This window comes from Canis lupus, chromosome 16, assembly GCF_003254725.2.
Source record: "Canis lupus dingo isolate Sandy chromosome 16, ASM325472v2, whole genome shotgun sequence".
Classification (NCBI taxonomy): Eukaryota; Metazoa; Chordata; class Mammalia; order Carnivora; family Canidae; genus Canis; species Canis lupus.
The window spans coordinates 15,134,772-15,154,239 of NC_064258.1; the positions used below are offsets into that span (position 1 = coordinate 15,134,772).

The 19,468-nt window shown below is 43.6% G+C and overlaps 1 protein-coding gene across 2 annotated transcripts in view; it reads right to left on the reverse strand.

Moving 5' to 3' along the window:
- Positions 1-504: 504 nt before the first annotated feature.
- The window catches only part of ZNF425 (zinc finger protein 425), a 30,791-nt gene continuing 11,827 nt past the window's right edge, over positions 505-19,468 (reverse strand). Inside the window, exons 3-6 of one of the 2 annotated variants that reach the window (XM_035699598.2) lie at positions 18,924-19,002; positions 13,801-13,927; positions 9,942-10,097; positions 505-5,798 (exon numbers count right to left, since the gene is read on the reverse strand). In XM_035699598.2, coding sequence (XP_035555491.1) covers positions 3,799-5,798; positions 9,942-10,097; positions 13,801-13,921 — 2,277 coding nt within the window. In that variant the 5' untranslated portion in view covers positions 13,922-13,927; positions 18,924-19,002 and the 3' untranslated portion in view covers positions 505-3,798. Of the gene's footprint in view, positions 5,799-9,941; positions 10,098-13,800; positions 13,928-15,159; positions 15,311-18,923; positions 19,003-19,468 lie in introns of those variants that run through there. The other variant, XM_025453912.3, reaches the window with a different exon arrangement.

A 19,468-nucleotide genomic window follows, 5' to 3' on the forward strand; every position in this document is an offset into this window, starting at 1 on the left:
CGAATAGCATTAATGTTGAATAAAAACGCATGTTGCAGATTACATACAGTATGGTACCTCTTACAGAAACTTTAGAACATATAAAATAGCACTAGATATTTAGAAGTAATATATAGGAAAAGCATACTGACGTACAGAAACAAATACTCAATGGAATAGTAAGTAATCTGTGGGAGCTGGGATGGGGAAGCAGTGAGGAGGAGAAGATCAAAACCAAGGCTATACAGGTGCTCTGCCAGTACAGATGACCCCCAATTTGTGATGGTACCACTTAGGATTTCTCAACTTTACGGTGGTGTGAAAGCACTATACATTCAGTAGAAACTATTCTTTGATCTTTTCCTGGGCTGGTGATATGCTGGAGGATCCTCTCTCTTGATGCTGGAGAGCTACAGTTCCCAATCAGCCCTGCATTCATAAGGGGCAAAACCCAATACTCTTACAACCATTGGTAGCCACACCGCCATTGTTTGTCACTTTCCATACAATATTCAATACATTACATGAGATAGTCAACACTTTATTATAAACTAGACTTGTGTTTGGTGGTTTTCCCAATTGTAGGTTAATGAAGTGCCTTGAGTACATTCAAGGTTGGCTGGGTTAAGCTATGATGCTCAGTAGGTTTAGGTGTTTCAAACAATATTTTCAACTTACGATAGGTTTACTGGGATGTAACCCCAATCTAAGTTACAGATCTGTACTGCTAATGACATTACTGAGCCAAGGGCTCACAGGTGAACATTCTTTACACTTTCTGAGTATCTTTAACATTGCAAGATACATTTAAATAAATTAAGTCATCATTGAGTTTTGCTATCTCATGGGGAAAGACACAGGCTGTAAAAAAACAATGTCAAAACAGTAATTTTTAAAAATTTATTCCAGAGAGAGAGAAGCACAGAGACACAGGCAGAGGGAGAAGCAGGCTCCATGCAGGGAGCCTGAGATGGGACTTGATCCTGGGTCTCCAGGATCACAACCTGGGCCGAAAGCGGCACTAAACTGTTGAGCCACCCAGGCTGCCCTTATAATACTATTAACAGAGGAAAGTATGAAGCACTACAAGAGCACCAGGGAAGTTATCAGTTAGCTATCCCCAGAGGAAAAGTTCACTGAAAACTGCCTTTGGGGGGCACCTGGGTGGCTCAACGTTTGAGCACCTGCCTTTGACTCAGGTCGTGATCCTAGGGTCTTGGGATTGAGTCCTGCATCAGGCTCCTTCTCAGCCTGCTTCTCCCTCTGCCTATGTCTCTGCCTCTCTCTGTGTGTCTCTCATGAATAAATAAATAAATGTTTGAAAAAAATCGGGAACTTCTAAAAAATTTTTTTTAATTTTTATTTATTTATGATAGTCACACAGAGAGAGAGAGAGAGAGGCAGAGACACAGGCAGAGGGAGAAGCAGGCTCCATGCACCGGGAGCCCAACGTGGGATTCGATCCCGGGTCTCCAGGATCATGCCCTGGGCCAAAGGCAGGCACCAAACCGCTGCGCCACCCAGGGATCCCTAAAAAAAATTTTTTTTTAAGATTTTATTTATTTACTCATGAGAGTTACAGAGGGGCAAAGACATAGGCAGAGGGAGAAGCAGGCTCCCTGCAAGGAGCCCAATGTGGGACTCGATCCGGAATCCCGGAATCGTGCCCTGGGCCAATGAAAGACGCCCAACCACTGAGCCACCCAGGCGTCCCACTGAAAATATTTTTTGAGAATTACATTAGAATTGCATTTTAGGAGAAGCACTCTGTTACAAGAATGATAAATGCACTGCAGGAAAAAACTGTTAATAAGAACACTGTAAATTTTTTTTAAGTTGGCTCAAGTTAGTGGTGATAGCAGAGATGAAGAAGGGCATTTGTTTGGGAGGATTTTGGGAGACAAGTTGGGTACAAGAAAACCGAGATCATTATCAGATTTACAGCTTTGGAGATTAGTTAGTATAACTTTAGAGGTGGGAAATACAAGAGAGTGTAAGGAAGAGGTACAGAGTGAGGAGTCTTATTCTTAGCATTTTGTGTTTGAGATGCCTGTGGAAGCCGGAAATATTCAGGGGAAAGTTGACTATGGATATGGATTTGTAGATTTGAAGTTATCAGCACCTAAGAGATAACAGGTGAGGGTAGCAAGAGAGAGATGGGCAGACACATACAGCTAGCTGTTGGTTTTGGCAGTGGGGGGTGGTGCTTCTTCCCCATTCTTGGTATTTTTTTCCATTTGGGAAAGCACAGCACAGCACTCCCAATCTCTGTGCTTCCTCATTCACTTTGCTCAAGTCTAGTGTAGATCACCAGGTTCTCCAATATTCAATTAAGACTAAATGAGGTCATAGGATCAGTGTCCTAATAAGAGGAAGAAACACCAGAGATCACCCACCCCCACTTTGTACCCAGGGGAAAGGTCATATGAGGACCAGGGAAGCCAGTTCTCATCAGACACCAACCCTGCTGGCACCTTGGTCTTAGACTTGTAGCCTTTAGAACTGTAAGAAAATAAGTTTCTGTAGCTTAAGCTCCACAGTCTGTAGCATTTTGTTAGGGCAGCCTGAGCTAATACACCCATAATGTAAGAAACTTTTATCACAGGAAGCTTTATTACAAGATGGAGAAGAGAAAAGTTTAAAAGAAAAGCTCTAACTCCAATTTCACAGGATGACCAGAATGCTTTCAGTTTTCCTTCTTCCAGTTTCTCTGCTCACTAGATGAAATGTTCTAAAACTTTCCAAACAATTTCACTTGAAAAGTTCGTCACTCAGTACACCTGGGGAGGGTCCCCAGGGCCTGCATTTTCAACATGTATCCCAGGCAAAGGCACGGAGTTGTCCTGAGGTACGCTGGTGAAGAGAGAGGCCAGCCAAGGTTGACATGCAGCCCACAGGTACCCCTGGCACAGGTTAGGGAAAGTTTTTCTTGCACAAAAGCACCACTGACTCACCAAGAGGCTTGTTCCCACAGGAACATACCAACTGGACATGGCACCTTTCCTATCTGTATAAACACTGATTAGTAGGGCAGCCTTGGTTCCAGCTGATTCAGGTCATCCGTGACTACCATGTACAACAAAAATGGAAAACTTATATAGGCCCCAAAATTCCCTAAGGAAGCAAATCTACACATTTTTGTAGGAATGATGTTAAAAGATCGACAGCCCAAGAGACAGGGGAAGGTTTGCTAGAACAGGCTAGAAAAATCACCTTACAATGACAGATTAAGCCACAGAACAAAAAAATGGGAGTGATGCCGTAGCCCAGCAATAGTTTTTCCTTTGGATTTTACCTAAGAGACTCCAACATTAAGGCAAGTATGTTTCTTGGAGAACTGACATACACTATTGAAAATGCAGGGGGGTTACAAATCATTGCTTGTTACTCACCATGGTGGATTTTTAGGTGATTTAAATTAACTCAGAGGGAAATGACAGTTATTGCATCATTGTTAACAAAAGAGATGGGAGACAACGTTTATTTTTGGCAACAGAGAGAAATTCTCCTGAGACACAGATGTTCTCTCAGCATGTGAGAGAAAACGAAAATTCGCTCTGAGAGAAAACTGATAATGTAAACAAAATTTAAATACGGAGGCCTGGTAACAGGAAGCAGAAGGAAAATGTTCCTTCCGTGATGGGCAGCTCTTGCCTGTGGGAATCACAGAGGGTAGATGCCTCTTCCTTAGTGTCTGGATTATTTGGAACCTTTGTGCACCCTGCCTGCTTGTGCATCTGGCCGGCGTATCCGAAGCCGGAGTTTTGTGAATTCTTCATCCAGCTTACGCCATGGATCCAAAAGAAGGGCTAGCTCCACCTAAAAGCTGTCGCTGCTTCCTTTCCTCACAGAAAGGTTTGACCTAGACCCCGAAGGGTTTTCTCTGGCATGCGCCGCAATGTGAGTGTGGAGTGCCCCCATGTATGTAAAGCTCCTTCCACACTCATCACAAGAGAAAGGCCTCTCCCCTCTGTGACGGTGCAGGTGGGTCTTCAGGCTTCTCTTCTGGAGGAACCCCTTGCCACATTCGGAGCACCTGAAGGGCTTCTCTCCACTGTGCGTGTGCAGATGGACCTTCAAACTCCCCCTTATGCAGTAGCTCTTGTCGCACTCCGGACACTGGAAGGGCTTCTCACCACTATGGACACGAATGTGTTCCATGAGCCTGTACTGCTGAGTGAAACTTTTACCACATTTGACACAGGAGAATGGCTTTTTGTCGCTGTGCTGGAGCAGGTGGCTCTTCAAATTCCCTTTGAGACGGAAACTTTTATTGCATTCAGGACACTGGAAGGGTTTCTCCCCACTGTGGATTCTCTCATGTTCCGTGAGCTGAGACTGCTGAGTGTAGGTCTTACCGCACTCACTGCAGGCAAAGGGCCTCTCACCACTGTGTGTCCGCTGGTGGAACTTCATGGAGGCCTTCCAGAAGAAGCTCTTGTCACATTCGGGACACTGGAAAGGCTCCTCCCCGCTGTGAAGTCTCCTGTGCTCGGTGAGGTGCGAGTGTCGGCTGAAGCTCCGGCTGCACTCGGAACAGGAGAACGGCTTCTCTTTGGTGTGGACCTTGAGGTGCTCTGTGAGCCTCGACTGCCGGGGAAAGGTCTTCGTGCACTCGCCACACGAGAATTCCTTCTGCCTGCTATGGACTCGGCCGTGACGGGCGAGCTTCGAGGGCCGGGTGAACCTCTTGCCACACTCGGCACAGGAGAAGGGCTTCTCCTCACTATGTAAACGCTGGTGGGCCTTCATGGCGTTCTTCCAAGAGAAGCTCCTGTCACACTGCGGACACTGGAAGGGCTTCTTCCCGCTGTGCTGAAAGAGATGGGCTTTTAGGCTTCTCTTCAGGCGGAAACTTTTCTTACACTCAGGGCACTGGAAGGGCTTCTCTCCCGTATGAACTCTGATATGTTCAGTGAGTTTTGTCTTGTGTGTGAATTTCCTCCCACACTGGTCACAAGAAAACGGCTTTTCTCCACTGTGTATCCTCTGGTGGGCCTTCACGGCAGCCTTCTGAGAGAAGCTTCTGCCACATTCTGGACAATGGAAGGGCTTCTTCCCACTGTGCTGGCAAAGGTGGGCCTTCAAACTGCTCTGCAGGCGGAAGCTTCTGTTGCACTCTGGACACTGGAAAGGCTTCTCCCCGGTGTGCACCCTGAGGTGCTTAGTGAGCCTGCATTGCTCGATGAAATCCTTGCCACACTGCTCGCAGGAAAATAGTTTCTCCCTTTTGTGCAAACACATATGCTTCCTCAGAGTGGCTTTACACTGGAAGGTCTTGTCACATTCAGGGCATGGCAAGGGCCGCTGCCCCATGTGAACAAGCCGGTGGTGAGTGATCAGGCTGCATTTGAGATAGTAGCTCTTCTCGCACTTACCACACTGGAAACGCTTCTTCTTACACAGGATCATCCGGTTCCACCTGAGTTCAGAGTTTCCTCTGGATTTGTTTTTGTACTTTAAGTATTTACAGGGTGGGCTCTTGGAGTGGTTTCTTGTGTGCTTGACCAAGTCGCTCTTTAGCTTAAAGACCTTTCTACAGACAAAGCAGGAATAAAATCTTGGTCCTGGGGGAATTTCCAAGTGACCGGGGGTACCTATCACCTTATGCCATGGATTGTTCTTATCCTGATTAGATGCTCTGAGGTCGAAGTTTTTATGTATAATCCCCATTTCTTGACGACTTGGATGCTGTAAGGTGGCTCTTTGATCTGGTAAGATCTTTCCTTCCTCCCCTGGTAAGGTAGCACACGAACCCTGCTTTAGGAGACCATCTAAATGGCCTTCTTCCTCTTTTGCCCCAAGAGTTCCTTGGTCACCTGGAGAGAAAAAAAGAAGACCCACCCTTACCAGTAATGTGTCTGTGCAATGATGGGGTCAAGAATTGTCTTTATATCTTCAATAGCACCAAAAAAAGAATCTCATTGATTTCGATGACTTTTGTGCATCTGCCTAACACAGGTAAATTATATTTAAGTTTAACTTTGATATGCAAATCTGCCCATTATGTTGTGAAAAAATGGCTTAGTGTGGGGGAAAAAATTGCAGGCTAATTTATCTTGTAAACTTATGGATGACCCTCAGAGGGTAAGCAGAAGTTGAAAGAAAATAAAAATGAATTAGTCTGGCCAGACCCAGTGGCTCAGTGGTTTAGTGCCGCCTCCGGCTGGGGGTGTGATCCTAGAGACCCAGGATCGAGTCCCATGTCAGGTTCCCCACAGGGATCCTGCTTCCCCCCCCCTGCCCGTGTCTCTGCCTCTCTCTCTCTCTCTCTCTGTGTCTCATGAATAAATTTTTTTTAAAAATGAATTAGTCTGGGAATATGAACATTCTATTCTATTTCCTTAAATCTGTGACATAAATTGCACCATATTTAAGTATGAAGGCTTTGGATCAGGGATCCTTGGGTGGCTCAGCGGTTTAGTGCCTGCCATCAGCTCAGGGCATGATCCTGGGGTCCCAGAATCAGGTCCCACATCAGGCTCCCTGCAGGGAACCTGCTTCTCCCCCTGCCTGTGTCTCTGCCTCTCTCTCTGAGTATCTCTCATAAATAATGAATAAAATCTTTTTTTTATTTTTATTGGAGTTCAATTTGCCAACATATAGCATAACATCCAGTGCTCATCCCATCAAGTGCCCCCCTCAGTGCCCGTCACACAGTCACCCCAACCCCACACCCACCTCCCTTCCACTACCCCTTGTTAGTTCCCAGAGTTAGGAGTCTTTCATGTTCTGTCACATAAATGAATAAAATCTTTTAAAAAAGAAGGCTTTGCTAGGGGTTTACCCCAAAGATACAGATGCAGTGAAACGCCGAGACACCTGCACCCCAATGTTTATAGCAGCAATGTCCACAATAGCCAAACTGGGGAAGGAGCCTCGGTGTCCATCGAAAGATGAATGGATAAAGATGTGGTTTATATATACAATGGAATATTACTCAGCCATTAGAAACGACAAATACCCACCATTTGCTTCGACGTGGAGGGACCTGAAGGGTATTATGCTGAGTGAAATAAGTCAATCGGAAAAGGACAAACATTATATGGTCTCATTCATTTGGGGAATATAAAAATTAGTGAAAGGGAATAAAGGGAAAGGAGAGAAAATGAGTGAAAATATCAGTGAGGGTGACAAAACACGAGAGACTCCTAACTCTGGGAAATGAACAAGGGGTAGTGGAAGGGGAGGTGGGCGGGGGGTTGGGGTGACTGGGTGATGGGCACTGAGAGGGGCACTTGGCGGGATGAGCACTGGGTGTTATGCTATATGTTGGCAAATTGAACTCCAATAAAAAAAATTAAAAAAAAAAAAAAAGGCAGCTTTGGATCATATCCTTGCCCCTTCTACCACAGATTTCAGGAAAAGGTTTCTGGAAGCAATGCTAATAGAAAGTATCTTTCTTATGAATGTCAAATGGCAATTTACTAAATTCACAAAGAATACTATGAAGATAATTCCCTTTCCCAAGAAACTGCATTTTAAGAAAGGCATTAATATAAGTATAGTCACTGTTGTTCCCAAAGTAAAACCATGATGACAGGAAACTGAGTTAACTCCTTATTCTCACCCACAAAAACTGGAGAGGACAATTCCAGAAGCTTGCCTTAGCCTCTGTATTTCAGAACTGCTTTTTCTCCCACCTGTTGAACTGGGCCTAAGGGCCCTCCTTTTTAAGTCTCTTAACACAGGAAGAAACATCACCTGTCAGGAAGGGTAGGCCTTCCTCCAGAGGAGGAATCTGATTAGGCTCTGAGGTCATGTTTTGTTTTTTTTTTTTGTTTTTGTTTTTTTTTAAAGATTTTATTTATTCATTCATGTAAGGCATAGAGAGAGGCAGAGACAAAGAGGGAGAAGCAGACTCCCCACAGGGAACCTGATGCAAGACTCAATCCCAGGACCCCAGGATCGCACCCTGAGCCAAAGGCAGGCACCCAACTGCTGAGCCATCCAGGTGTCCCTGCTCTGAGGTCATCTTAACAACAACATAGATTTACGTTTCCAACCAAGTGATATCATTTAGTAAGTTCGTGTTTGATGGCTGATGTCTCAAATTATACTTACCTATCTCTTTGAATCCTATTTCTTATCACTTACTAATTATTCCAGGCAGAAGAACAGTTGTGATTATTAGGAAAGTACCACCAGGCACACAAGGCTAGTCACTAAAGTTGTTCATTCTTTGGTACTCAGAAACCTCTCTAGGTCCTCCCTTTCTATGAGATGAAGTCACATATCCACGTTGGCATTCCTAGCCTCAGATAATCTGCCATTAATTTGTTTCCTCTTCTCCATCTCCCATACTATCTCAAGAATAACATTCAGCTATACATTTTCTAAATACAATGGGCCTGTTCCCACCTCTGAGCCTCAATTCATGTACAACCCATGATGATCTTCTCTAACCAAATCTGCCTATTCTTTGCTATTTCAATCCTAATTCCTTAGGAGCACCTGGGAGGCTCAGTCCTTTGGGCATCTGCCTCTGGGCTCAGGTCATGATCTCAGGGTCCTGGCATTGAGCTCTGCATTGGGCTCCCTGCTCAGTGGGGAGCCGGTTTCTCCCTCTCCTGCCCTGCTCGTGCTCTCTGTCTCCATCAAATAAATAAATAAATAAATAAATAAATAAATAAATAAATAAATAAATTTTTTTTTTTTTAAATAAATAAACAAGGGATCCCTGGGTGGCACAGCGGTTTGGCGCCTGCCTTTGGCCTAGGGCGCGATCCTGGAGACCCAGGATCGATTCCCACGTCGGGCTCCCGGTGCATGGAGCCTGCTTCTCTCTGCCTGTGTCTCTGCCTCTCTTTCTCTCTCTGTGACTATCATAAATAAATAAAAAAATTAAAAAATAATAATAATAAATAAATAAATAAATAAATAAATAAATAAACAAACAAATCTTAATTCCTTAAAAGTCCTCCTGGGAAACTACTATTTCTACTCCACTCATTCTCCTCTAAATATCTATAGATATTTATATCTATACTACTACCACTGCCACTTATTATTTTATTAAATTACATACAGTCCTGTTTTATAGATGACTAGCCCCAGAGTTCAATATAATCGACTAACTTAACTGCCGTGTCAAGTCAGTAAGACAATAAACTCCTACAGGAAAATATATATACATCTAGATATATAGATATCTCCATCCACCCCCTAGCCTAAGTAATAACTAACCGTCCTATGAACATAGGACTCAAATATTCGTTAGATGAATGAAATAAGAGGCGGTGGTAATGAAATGAAGTCCTTGGGAATTCTTTTATTCTTTTGATGGACCTAGCCATACATCCCGAGTCCAAATCCCCTCCTCTTCAGGAGAATCCTTTAACTTCCAGGAACTTAGAAGATCTCCATTTAATAAAACAAAAACATTAGCATAATCTGAAAAATGACACTTTCCCTAAGTATTAAAGCGTTTCCAATGTTTTTCTTATGATACAAGCAATTTAAAAAGAAATTATTTTAAAAAATTAATAAAATAAAAAGGAATTCTTCAAAAAGAATTAAAAGAAACGAACACCCACGTTCTAAAAATCTGTACGATAAAAAATAATCATTATAATACCAAATTGGACAGTTTTCCATTTCTCTCTTTTTTTTTTTTTAGTTTTCCATTTCTCTATACTCAAATGGACACAACACTGTGACAGAGAAGGCAGTTTGCTCCTCAGGACTTCACAAGTGGGTCCTTTACTTGCTCTTTTACAGGTAATTCTTTCCAGGGTTTTTTTTTTTTTTTTTTTTTTTTTTTCATGAAACATACACAACATCCCTCTTTATAAAAATAATATTCTTTTTTTTAAATTAATACAGTCCTAAATTTGCTTCCCACTTGACTAAAAAAACCTAACATTCTCCATCAAAATAATGCTTCTTATTCACTATGTCCAGCTGACCATCCAGATTCAGGAAAATGAAATCAGTTATGACCCTAAATCCATCATACTCACCAAAATACAGCAACTTTCCAGTCCCCTGCAAGTCCCACTGCTCATCAGTAGAAGGGCTACATGCCATTCTTTTCTCTAAGGGTCCCTGGTCTCTGATTAACAGCATTCTCCCTTGTTCTATCCAGATGATGAGATCTGGCTTGGAAAAAACACGACCTACAAAGAGAGTCCACATAGATTCAGTTTGGGTTTACCTGAGTACTTCACTAAATGTGATTTTTCACAGTTAACCTTGATTCCTGAAGATAGGACATCAAAGTTAAGTTAAAAAAAATTGAGGGCAGGGCAGCTCGGGTGGCTCAGCAGTTTGGCGCCGCCTTCAGCCCAGGGTGTGATCCTGGAGACCCGGGATCGAGTCCCACATCGGGCTCCCTGCATGGAGCCTGCTTCTCCCTCTGCCTATCTCTGCCTCTCTCTCTCCCTGTGTCTCTCATGAATAAATAAATAAAATCTTAAAAAAAAAAAAAAGTCTTGTTGTGAAAGGAAAACTATCAGTAATAGATTATTTAAAAAAAAATTTTTTTTTGAGGGCAGCCCGGGTGGCTCAGCGGTTTAGCACCACCTTCAGCCCGGGGCGTGATCCTGGGGACCCGGGATTGAGTCCCCCATGGGGCTCCCTGCATGGGGCCTGCTTCTCCCTCGGCCTGTGTCTCTGTCTCTCTCTCTCTGTCTCTCATGAATAAATAAAATAAATTTTAAAAAATTGAAACCTGTGCAATTACATGAATGACCAGATATAGCCTAACCAAGACTGTTTGCTTAAATGTCCTCTGCAAGAGGCAGCCCAGGTTTAGCTTAAATGTTTGCTTAAATGTCCTCTGCAAGGGGCAGCTCAGGGTTTAGCACCGCCTTCAGCCCAGGGTGTGATCCTGGAGACCCGGGATCGAGTCCCACGTCAGGCTCCCTGTACGGAGCCTGCTCCTCCCTCTGCCTGTGTCTCTGCCTCTCTCTCTGTGTCTCTCATGAATAAATAAATAAAATCTTTTTTAAAAATGTCCTCTGCAATATTTTGCATAATTAAAGGAAACAGAGAAGGGGCACCTGGGTGGCTCAGTCAGTTAAGCATCTGCTAAGGGCAGCCCCGGTGGCTCAGTGGTTTAGCACTGCCTGCAGCCCAGGGCCTGATCCTGGAGACCTGGGATCAAGTCCTGCGTCGGGCTCTCTGCATGGAGCCTGCTTCTCCCTCTGCCTGTGTCTCTGCCTCTCTCTCTCTCTCTCTGTGTCTCTATGAATAAATAAATAAATAAATACATCTTTAAAAAAAAAGCATCTGCTAAGTATCACCAGCATCATGAGGTCATGATCTCAGGGTCATGAGATCAAGCCTGTGACCCCTTGTGTCAGGATCTGTACAGGGCATGGAGCCTGCTTAAGATTTCTCTTCTCTGGGATCCCTGGGTGGCGCAGCGGTTTGGCGCCTGCCTTTGGCCCAGGGCGCGATCCTGGAGACCCAGGATCGAATCCCACGTCGGGCTCCCAGTGCATGGAGCCTGCTTCTCCCTCTGCCTATGTCTCTGCCTCTCTCTCTCTCTCTCTCTCTGTGACTATCATAAATTAAAAAAAAAAAAAAGATTTCTCTTCTCTCCCTCTGTCCCTCTCAGTTATTGCTCTTAAGAAAAGTAATCTGGCAGGGACCTGAAGTGCTTGTTAAAAACGTAGATTCATGGACCTGAGGCTGGACCTGCTAAATCCTAATCTCTGGGGCTGATACCTGGATGTCCTATAAAAAAAAATCGTCTGTAAATAATGCCCTTTGGGTTTTACCATGTGAGAAAATCAGACTGGATTTTTCCAGTCTAGCTGTGGACACTAGCTGTGATAACGCCAAACTCAACAATGGATCAGCACATGGCTCTAGTTTCTGGTGTACCTTACTGGCCTCAGACTGCTTAGCTTGACCTCCAAATGCTGAGGTGTCCCAGTGCTCTATCCTATCTACATATTCTCCCTAGATGATGCTGTGTAGCCCTGAGGTTTAAAACACCAGATTTGTGGGCTGCCCAGGTAGCTCAGTTGGTTAAGCAGCTACTTTAAGCTCAGTCCATGATCCCAGGGTTTTGGGATCAAGCCCCACATCAGGATCCCTGCTCAGTGAGGAGTCGGCTTCTCCCTCTACTCACAGTTCACCCTGCCTGTGCTCTGTCAAATAAATAAATAAAATCTTAAAAAACAAAAACAGCAGATTTGTGAATCCAGTCCTGATCTTCACTTGGAATTCAGTCTCACATGCCTAATTATACATATTTCCATATAAATGTCTAATAAGCATCCCCAATCCTTTGTCATGTCAGTAAATAAAACCATTTCCTTCAACATACTCAAGTCAAAAATCTGGGAATTGATTCTTCTTTTACCTTGAGGCTCCACATCCAATCCACTAGCAAAATCTGGGATGTTACCTCCAGAAGACATCCAGATCTTGTTTATTTCTATTTTTATTACTAACTACCTGCTTCAGCTGCCATAAAGCCTCACCGGCACTGCTAAGGTTCTTGGCTGGTGTCTCTCCCTTCATTGCTGTGCACTACCATTCATTCTCCATATAGCAACCCAAGTAATTAATTGTTAAAACTAATTTTGACATATTACTCCTACGTAAATCCTCTCATCATCTTCCTTTTGTCTAGAATAAAATCCTAGAGGCCATTCCTCTTCTGGTACCACTGTCTCCTTCTCCTAGAGTTCTACACATGTGTTACAGTAGTCTTCCCATGGCTCCCACCACACACTGACACACTGAGCTCTTGTATTACAACCCTTGAACTTCTGCACAAGTCCTTCCTCTGCTTAGAATTCTCGTCCCCCTGATTTCATACAATTGACTCATCTTGTCCTTCATATCTCAGATGGGAGAAGTTATAAACCCCAAAGGAGGAAGACAATGCCACAGGCTATACTGAGATCACTCATTAAAGTGATAACAGTAGAAATGGCTTTAATGATACAAGAATGAATTAGAGCAAGTGGGATAAACAGCAAGGTATATCTCCTCAAATTTCTCTTCAAGTCAGCCCTGAGTATTTCTCTGGGATACCTAAATGTCCCATTCCACTGCTCCTTCTCCCTCTACCAGGGAACTTTCATCCCAGTTCTTATAAAAATAGAAAATTCATCTCATTTAGGCAACATAAGTAGGCATCAAAGTATCACTTAAAAAATAAAAGAGTACATTTAAAAAAAAAAGACAATTAGATTATTTAGTAATTCAGGGCACCTTAAGTGGCTCAGTGGTTGAGAGTCTGCCTTTGGCTCAAGTCGTGACCTCAGGGTCCTGGTTTTTTTGGGGTTTTTTTTTTTTTAAAGATTTTATTTATTTATTCATGAGAAACAGAGAGAGAGAGAGGCAGAGACACAGGCAGAGGGAGAAGCAGGCTCCATGAAGGGAGCCCGACATGGGACTTGATCCAGGGTCTCCAGGATCAGACCCTGGGCTGAAGGCGGCACTAAACCGCTGAGCCACGGGGGCTGCCCAGGGTCCTGGGATTGAGTCCTGTATCAGGCACCCTGCAGGGAGCCTGCTTCCCGTCTGCCGGTGTCTCTGCCTCTCTCTCTCTCTCTGTCTCTCATGAATAAATAAATAAAATCTTTTTTTTTTTAATGTTATTTAGTAATTCTAACTGTGGGAGAAACAAGAGAAGGTTTGGGTGAAAGAGACTGCAGAGTTAGTAAAAGTGAGGAGTGCAGATACCACTACATAAAAAAGAACAAGTTAAATATTCCCAGACTGTAACAGGAAGGACATATTCTGAGTGTAAATTAGGCACAGAATCACGTTCAACCAGTCAATACGTAACACAGAGCAGAAAGCCTATTGGTATTAGGTTGGTTCCCCAAATGGTTCCTTTGAAGCCCATCTTACCCAGGGAATCAAGAGTCTCATAATTGTTCTTCATCACTTGCTGATACATTTCCTTCTGCCACTTCTCCAGGATCTCCCACTCTTGCTCAGAAAAATATAAGGCCACATCATCAAATGTCATCGTTACCTGGAGTCACAAACAGCACATACATATTTTTTCACTTTCAAGCTACTGTCTTTGAACATCTATATCCTTAAGAGTCAAAAAAAAAAAAACTATAAGTCTCGTTCTCTCTGGATGATGCCATGAAGGATGTAATTAAGGGGTCACAGAAGTCTACTAGACCCACATAGTGAATGAATGACGGGGAGACCTTTTTATTTTTATTTTTTTTTTTTTACGGGGAGACCTTTGAGCACATACACCATCTGGAGGGGGATCCTCTACTTAGCAGCAACCAATTATTGCTATGCGAGACTTTCAAAAAAAACTTATTTTGAAATAATTGTGGACTCATAGGAAGTTGCAAAGATGGTACAGTACAGAAAGCTTCCCTGTATCCTGAACCTATGGTGGGGGGCGGGGGGTGAGCAGCAGAAGGGAAGAAAATGCATTCCACTAGGAAGATTATTAGAAATGAAATTTCAGGGATCCCTGGGTGGCGCAGCGGTTTAGCGCCTGCCTTTGGCCCAGGGCGCGATCCTGGAGCCCTGGGATCGAATCCCACGTCGGGCTCCCGGTGCATGGAGCCTGCTTCTCCCTCTGCCTATGTCTCTGCCTCTCTCTCTCTCTTTCTGTGTGTCTATCATAAATAAATAAAAATTAAAAAAAAAAGAAATGAAATTTCAGTAAAGTAGAAGGAAAACTTGCATACGTAGGCAGATTATACTTCACTGAATTTAACAGTTTCCCGGATTAAGCTCAGGATACGCCTTTTAAACTCTAAAACCAGTGTTCAAATTTTCCATTAATAATCCCAACTGGTTTCAAGTTTTCTCTCACTTCCTGGAGGGAGCAATCTCCAGTTCCTCCCATTTCCAGTCTTCCTTCCCCTAACTTTTTTCATCGTTTATACAGACGAGCTCCTCCGAGGCTACATTCACCAGCAGAGCGCAGAAGAGAAATTAGGGTGTTCAAAGGCCCCGACACTGGGAGGGAACGGCCGGTGACCCGAGAGCCCGGGAGCCCGGGAGCCCGAGAGCCCGAGCAAGACCCTGGATTTCTCCAGGTGGCCCCTCTCAGCGGCTCAACCGCAGAATGAGTCGAGCACCTAAACCGCGCCTCCACCGGCCCGGGGCTCAGAGCCGTCCTGGATCACGGGCATCCCCGCGCTGCCTCGCTCCCCGATTCGGACCCCAGGCCAAACCGCGACACGGACGAATCGCGATAAGGCCCGCATCCTCCAGGGTCCCTCTTACCGGAACCGCCTCGGCCATGGCCCTTCGCGCCCCCGCTTGGCTCCCGCCCGGAGAAACCGAACCCCGATCCCCAGGGCGGCCGGCACCTCCCCTGGCGCGCGCCCTCCCGCACCCCCCAGCCCCGCAGGCCCGCCCCGCGCGGGGCACCCTGGGACTCGACCGCGGCCCCGCCCCACAGCGCCCCCTGCGCCCCGGAGGAGCTGCTTGGGTCGCCGCAGCCGCCTAGGCTTGCCTTCCTGCGCCTGCAGCAACAGCGAGGTGGGTGGTGGGTCCTCGCGCTCTGCGGGAGTCTCCAAACCAGGAAGACCCAGACCCAGAAACGCTGAAAGGCGCTGGACACAGGGAGAGCGAGAGGATTAGTTCCAACCCGAAGGGGACCCCAACCCAGGATAGGATCTTCTGTGAGGCCATCCCGGGGGCAAAGCGAGGGAGTGGAGCCGGCCAAGGGGGTCAAGGAGCAGGTCCCTGCCGCGGGCACTGGGGAGTCTGTCTCGCCGGGCACTCAGAGTCTGCAGAACCCGGCTCAGAATCCTCCCGCCAGGGATCCCTGGGTGGCGCAGCGGTTCGGCGCCTGCCTTTGGCCCAGGGCGCGATCCTGGAGACCGAGGATCGAATCCCACGTTGGGCTCCCGGTGCATGGAGCCTGCTTCTCCCTCTGCCTATGTCTCTGCCTCTCTCTCTCTCTCTGTGACTATCATTTAAAAAAAAAAAAAGAATCCTCCCGCCAGGGGCCGGGATTCATCCACCAAATCCTGCCCTTCTACACTGAGGTCACTTCTGGTCTACCTTGGATGCAGGCAGAGTTGATATTTAACTGCAGGTTTTTGTAGATACATCTTCTCAGGTTGAGGATGGTCTATTCTATTACTAGTTTGCTGAGAATTTATACTATGAGTGAGTGTTTTGTTTTTTCCAATGCCTTTTCTGCATAGATTTCTATTATGGTATAGTTTTTTCCCTTAAGCAATTAACAGACTGATTAGGTGGGATTGATTTCTGAACATTGAACCAACCTTGCATTCCTGCCATAAACCTCACAGCAGAAACTATGGAGGGTCTGAAATGCCGACCCTCTAACAGGCTAAAAATCACCCTGCCATAGTTTCATAGATGTGACTCATGGGTCACAGGCAGCATGAGCTATATGTTCACATCATTCACTTGCCCCCAAGTCCCATGAGAACGATATGGGGTGACCCAGGAGAATGGTGCACATATGATGTGTTTGTGTCACAGGTGAGGAACCCAAACCTCAGAATTCCCATTCCTACAGTAGAGCTGCTAGCAATTTGCTCAATTACTTTGATAATCTTTTATTTTGTATTTAGGTCATTTACACTAAATGTAGTTGTTGAGCTGAGTGAAGTAAGTCAGTCAGAGAAGGACAAACATTATATGTTCTCATTCATTTGGGGAATATAAATAATAGTGAAAGGGAAAATAAGGGAAGGGAGAAGAAATGTGTGGGAAATATCAGAAAGGGAGACAGAACATAAAGACTGCTAACTCTGGGAAACGAACTAGGGGTGGTAGAAGGGGAGGAGGGCGGGGGGTGGGAGTGAATGGGTGACGGGCACTGGGTGTTATTCTGTATGTTAGTAAATTGAACACCAATAAAAAAATAAATTAAAAAAAAAAAATAAATGTAGTTGTTGATATATTTGGATTTACATCAGTCATTGTATTATTAGTCCTCTGCTTATCTCTGTTTTTCATTTCTGTTCCCTCTTCTGAGTTAGTTGAACCTGTTTTAGTATTGCACTTTAATTTACTTATTGTAATTCTCACTGTATCTTTTTATGTTTTATTTTCTGGTTGCTTTAGGAATTACAAAATACACATTTCATTTTCTTTTATTTTTTTAAGAAAGCACCTTTATGGGGATATAATGAATATACCATACAGTTCCCCAATTTAAAGCATACAGTTGAGTGACTTTAGTATATTCACAGCTTTTTTTTCTTTTTTAATTTATTTTTTAGATTTTATTTATTTATTCATGAGAGACACAAAGAGAGAGCAGCAGAGACATGCAGAGGGAGAAGCAGGCTCCATGCAGGAAGCCCAATGTGGGACTTGATCCTGGGACTCCAGGGTCACGCCCTGAGACAAAGGCAGACACTCAACTACTGAGCCTTCTTTTTTAATTAATAGACTTTTTAAAATCAGTTTTAAATGTACAGAGAAATGAATATTAAGTACAGAGAGTTCTCATTACTCCCTTACCTTCCCTCACTTCCCCATATTAAAAGAAGCATGCAGGACTTTCAAAATACAAAAATCCAAGGAAAAAGAATTGCACAATGACCTATATAAAACTGTAGAAAACTCAAAACTCTGATTGTTTCAGAACTACTTGAACTGACTTGTACTGTTATTAACAATGTAAGAGCGTAACATGTCTCCCAACTTTTTGCAACATTTAAAAAAAAAAAGATTTTATTTTTAAATAATCTCTACACCCAACATGGGGCTTGAACTCACAACCCTGAGATCAAGAGTTGCATGCTTCACTGACTGAGCCAGCCAGGCACCCCTGCCAACATTTTTCATTTCCTCTGAAATCCATGTTATGCAGCTAGAACCTAATTTTGTTTTGATTTGTATTTATTCAATCATTATTGAGGCTGTAGACTTTTCTAAATAGAAAAATGTAGTCATATAAGTATAGATCCTCATGGAGTTATAAGAAATAATACAGAGAGCCATGTTTACTGGTACTCGTGTGTGTGTGTTTATGTGTGTGTATTTAGTTTTATGAGGCTATAGTCTTTTCTATGCATTAATTCCTTTTTTCTTCTCTGTAAACTCTTTTTTAATTTCTTATTTGATAAATCACTGGTGGATCCTAGAAAAAGATCTTACATATTTATACAAACTTCCTATCACATTATGTCACAGTCACCTCACAAAAATCTAGTGATTTTTCTCATATTTTCTTGACTTAGTAACATGACTCACTGGATTTTTAAATTTTTTAAAAAGATTAAATTTTCTTAAATTTTAAAAAGATTTTACTGATTTATTTGACACACACAGAGAGAAAGAGAGCCAGTGACTATTTCTTCTAAAGCTCCTAGTGATCCTCAAAGTTGGTGGCATGTTTTTTTTCTAGAGTGATTACAGTTTTCAGCCTAAGCTGGCTTCTGGGTTTACAATTTCTTTTACTGGGATACTCAAATTATATTCTGAGGGGACCAGAGAAGTAAGCATTTTAAGAACACCATTACATGTTACACACTTGCTGTGTACATGAAAGCCCAGTGTCTTGATGTCACTTCCGTATTTTCAGAAGGAAAGAAATTATGAATAGGCAAGGATGCAGGTATTTTCATAAAATTCTGCTTAGTTTCCTTAACTATCCATGCCAAGTCAGCCTCTTTGTTCTACATGAGGAATGAAGATATTTCCCTACATGGCCTTATAAGAATCTTGCCCCAAGCTTTAGGACAACATATCTCCATTCCCCAGAGTTCTTTCTGGCTGACTTCAGGAAATCCTAACCCATAAGGAAGCCAAATATGGTAAGAGGACCCAGGTTTGGATGTTGACTCAACCATCTGCCATCTTTGTGACACCAGGCAAGTCATTTGAGCACCCATAACTTAAGTTTCCATATCTGAAGGGTTGCTATAATAATTGAGATAACACAGATAAATACTTTTACCACAGTATCAGGCATTCATTCCTCCTGGCCTTGCTTCCTTCCCACCTCCCTCAATCTTTGATTGTCCAGTATACTGATAGGTATTCTTTCATCCTACCTGGAAGTCTCCTTGGTTCTCTTCTCTCAGAGTCTTCTTTTCTCTCCTAGCCTGAATCTCTTAGTCCTATGTTATTTCCCTGCAAATGATTCAGCATAAAGCCAACATATTAGGCAAAAATCACATATAGTCAAAATCACCTTGAACATCTCTTAAGTTGCTCCTCAAGTATAAAAAGTACAGTAAAATGGTTTTATGCAACTCTGTACAGCAATTCTTACACATGCTAATGTTTCAGAACCACTAGCTTAGATCAAAGGAAGGAAGAAAATGAAATTCCATTAGTAGATATCTATACATTCAAACCATTCTGTCTCTAAAATATTCATCAAATCTCTGGAGGTAGTGAGTGAATCAACAAACGTAGAAGAAAGTGTTGCTGCTTGCCTATTGTGCTTACTCCATTCCATATTAATGTTAAATCTCTATCACCTTAACATAGTCAGTAGACCTCTTCAGTGAGACGATTACTCCACTGACACAGGATGTAACTTAAGAAGTATCTATCACAAGGGAACACTATGAGAACTAAAAGCTATTGTGTT